Source organism: Vicia villosa, unplaced genomic scaffold (genome assembly GCF_029867415.1).
Source record: "Vicia villosa cultivar HV-30 ecotype Madison, WI unplaced genomic scaffold, Vvil1.0 ctg.001170F_1_1_3, whole genome shotgun sequence".
NCBI classification, from domain to species: domain Eukaryota; kingdom Viridiplantae; phylum Streptophyta; class Magnoliopsida; order Fabales; family Fabaceae; genus Vicia; species Vicia villosa.
This window is the reverse complement of record NW_026705516.1, coordinates 77,570-81,902: the sequence shown is the minus strand read 5'-3', so window position 1 is coordinate 81,902 and position 4,333 is coordinate 77,570. Positions and strand designations below refer to the sequence as shown.

The following is a 4,333-nucleotide window of genomic DNA, read 5'->3' as shown; positions in this document are numbered from 1 at the left end:
TAATATACAATTTTTGGTTTTTAATGCAATTTTTGGTTTTGTTGTAATATAATTTTTAAACGATTTTAGTTGTCAACTATAAATGTGGTTTACAAATTGTTTGTATTATTGTTTCTGCTCTATTTACGATTCAAAAAATACAGGTTAAAAATTTGGCAATTATGTAAAATCAAACAATTATATTTAAAAAAACAAATCATTTAACTACTGTTGGGTGTTTTAACTGTGGTTATATATAAGCGTACTATTCAAATTAAATAAACCCCTAAAATAGCGTTGCTGGGTATCGAACCTAAAACCTTAAATTATTTCATTATGGTAATTTATTACAACTATGGTGATATGTACCGCACTTGCGAGCTTATTACCACTGATAGTATGTCGTAGTCGTAAGTAGCTCACTTACAACCATACACTACTTTACCACGAACCCTCAATCATGATTATATCTCTTTTCGAGTCTTAGTAGTGTTTAAACTACATGTGACATACACCATGAAATAAATAATGACGCATTGGTATTAAATATTCTACGTTAATGCCCCCCAACCTTATTCATTGATTTTGATTAACGGAATTGATATATATATATATATATATATATATATATATATATATATATATATATATATATATATATATATATATATATATATATATATATATATGACTAACATGATTAAGTTTGTATAGTTACGAGATCATCATCACTTTTAAAGTTTTCAGATCAAACTGAAACTGTAACATGCAATGAATACTAAATACTGTATCAGGATGTGAATATGAGAACTCACACTAAAAATTAAAATTTTCACAAATTTAAAATCTCAATATTTGCATAATTTTCATAATATTTGATGAATATTTGCATAAATAATTTCATAATATTTGATGAATATTTGCATAAATAATTTCATAAATTTACTTAGAATTTTATAACTATAAAATTTATGTAAAAAAATTTATTTTAAAAATATTTTTCATTTTTAATTTCCATAAACCAGATTATCAGTTATATGATCTGACCAGTGTTCCCCTAATCTAGGAATAACCCAATGACATAGTGACTTGACAAAATTGATGACCCATTCGAGAAATACTTGCATGGACACGAACCTAAACCCATATTTTTAGAAACAACCAATGGAAAGAGAGAGAATATAAATTTTGTAAAATTTTAATTTCGTTTTTAATTGGCATCATGGGGGTGGTTGAGATAAAAGAGGAGAGAGACAATTTTATTTTTAATTTTTAATTAATAAAAAAAATTTGATTGGTTGTGTGTAAATACAGGTGTTGGGGTTGTGTCCATGTAAGTATTTTCCCATTCCGAATGTCTGAAAATATTGATTTTAATGTATATGAACTGTATATGTTTGAATATATCTCAGTCAGTATTCAAACTGTGCTACGAGTACATTGTTCACAGGAGCAATTGTAACAACCAAAATTCAAATGTTTGCATTCGCATTCATACGGGACCGCAAAAGCACTTTAAAATCATAGTACTTATTATTAAAAAAGGTAAGGTCGCACTCGCAAATGACACAAGTAAATATACTTGAAGTAGTTAGCTAGCTGTAGTAAACATATTGAATGAAAATGATCAACAATAGATAGTACAAAACAATATATATATATATATATATATATATATATATATATATATATATATATATATATATATATATATATATATATATATATATATATATTTGTGTGAGTTTTTTTGTCTTTTCTTTTGTGGTATGAGAATGACCAACCAGCCAGTTCTTGTTATTTTATTGAGAAGAAACAGCCATATATAAATATGGTTGCAAAAATAAGTAAAATTCAAGAGTGGCTGGAAATAAAGTAAAAATATTTAGCAAAAGTATAGAGAGAATTAATGGAGAATGATCAAAAGTCCCAGTTCCAAAGGAATGGTTGATGAGAAAAAGGGTCATCATCATAAACATCATCATCACCTTCACCTTTAACTAGTTCCTTCTGAATATTGTCCTCAAATAGTGGTAGCTGTTGTGGTAAACTGAATAACTCACCCGAATTCATCTTCTCAAGATCAGAATAGAAACCACCATAATTCTCAGACCCAACAAAGTTACCATCATTACTTGAACCGTCCAACACATCCAAAAATGTCCAATCAATGGAGTTCCGAACATTATCATGCATAGTAGTAGTAGTGGAAGACGAAGAGCCAATAATTTCAGTCACAGTTTTGGATTCATCAGTATTATTATTATTATTATTAATATTATTATTATTACCATCAATAACAATTGGTGGTGTTTTGTTGGCAAAGTTAGCAGCAATCTCTCGAATCTGCTGTGGATCGTTAGAAACTGCAGTGTTTTCCAAATGAAAAGGTGAATCAGGGAAATTGAAAGTTGCATGACGACCACGAAGACAGTAAAGTGCAGCGTCGAATGCTCTTGCAGCTTTCTCTGGTGAATCATATGATCCTAACCAGATTCTTTCACGGCTATTGGGTAGCCTTATTTCACATACCCATTTTCCCCACTTCCTCTTTCTCACACCTCTGTACATCTTCTTGTTGCTATCATCATTATCACTCGAAGACGATGGGGTCTTACCTTTGACAGTGGTGATATGATGATCCATTTGTAGTATAGTAGCAATATAGTTAATTTGAATTAACATTGGAGATTAACGATTTGTGTTGTTGTTATATATAAGGTTATAAACAAGAATCGATATAGGTTTGAAGAAAATTTTGAATTTGAATGAAGGTCTAAAGTATTAACGTGTTGGTCGTATTGAGCGTAAAAGGAGTGTTTTGTGATAGGTAGCACGATGGGTTATGTTATTCTGAATTGATATAGTCGCAGGAATTGAAGTAGATTTAATTAGTAAAATACGCGGTAGGCCCAACTTTTTTATCTAGCTTCAAAAATTAACTTGTTCATTTCACATATCATAGTATCATCATAGCCATATATAAAATTAATTCTTTTATTCATTTTTTCTTCTAAAAATAGATAAGTCATAAGTCTAGTATTTTTTAATTCTTACCACCGATAACTTAGGTCAACTACAACAGGTGGTGTTGCGTTTCATGTGTCTCTTGGACTGTGTTGTGTTTTATGTGTCCCTCAGATTATGTGCTCTTAGCTTGTCAAACAATGCACAAATAATAATAATAATAATAATAATAATAATAATAATAATAATAATAATAATAATAATAATAATAATAATAATAATAATAATAATAATAATAATAATAATAATAGTTATAATAATAATAATATTAACATTGATTAAAATATTAATAGATAGGAGAAAGACAGTAAGAATTTGAGATGTAATTTACCCTACTTCAAGGCAGAGAAGTCTCTTAAGAAAAAAAATATAAAAAAACAATAATTTGTCATTCTATAACTATTTCATTATACAATACAAACTTATATATAAATATTTATAAACAGAATTGAAAAGAAGAAATAACAAATATAATTTTGAGCCTTCAAATCATCATAACCAACAAAGCATTTTGCCTTTTCTTTCTTTATTAATTTTTTTAAAATTTACTTTAATATTTCTTTTGTTTATAAAATATAGTCATTTAGAATTTTACCTTTAAATTTTCTTTTTCAATTATATTTTCTATTTTTTTTTCTTTTACGATTTATTTTCATTGATCTTCCTTAGACAATCTATTATAAATATAATTTTTAATTGGTTATGAATCTTGTTCTAGGTCAGCCACGAGCCAAATGCCAAGTAAGCTTAAGTAACACACAATGTATATGTTCAGTTGTGGAATTAGAAGTGGAGAGGATTTTAAAAACTACGGCGAAGGTTGCAATCGTGGTGCTTCCTGAATTAGAGACGTTGATCTTGAACCAATGTTGTTGATTAGTGTCGATCTTGAAGCAATGTTTCTAATCTTCTATATGGCGAATCAAAGGGGTACCAGTATGGTTTGCAATCCAACGTTCAAGTCAGTTTAGGGTTCAAGATAATAATAGTGAGAGTGGAGATTAAAGATTGTGTACATCAAAATCCTTTGTGAAGGTATTTATATCTTGGGCTCAATGGAGCAGGCAGAATAAGTGGGTCTTATTGTATTGTGCCTTTGGCTAGCACGGAACAATTTCCTTTAAGACTCATCGGCCACTGTGGATGCTGGAGGAGTCTTTTAGCAGTTGTGGTCGGTCTTTGGGAATGGTTGTCCAGGCATCGATTGGCTTGCATTGCTTTGATTTTGCCAAAGCGTATGAGGAACGTGATCATTAAATATAGTTCAATCTTTGAAACGTTTCACCATTTTTCTCTCGACGTGTGACCACTTCCCCGAGAGATGTGT

At 29.3% G+C, this 4,333-nt stretch overlaps 1 protein-coding gene across 1 annotated transcript; it reads right to left on the bottom strand.

Annotated features, from left to right (window-relative positions):
- Positions 1-1,822: 1,822 nt before the first annotated feature.
- Positions 1,823-2,625, bottom strand: LOC131633750 (ethylene-responsive transcription factor ERF017-like). The gene has a single exon (XM_058904439.1). The coding sequence runs from the start codon at positions 2,623-2,625 to the stop codon at positions 1,900-1,902; it is 726 nt and encodes a 241-aa protein (XP_058760422.1). The 3' UTR covers positions 1,823-1,899.
- Between the last annotated feature and the right edge of the window lie 1,708 nt (positions 2,626-4,333).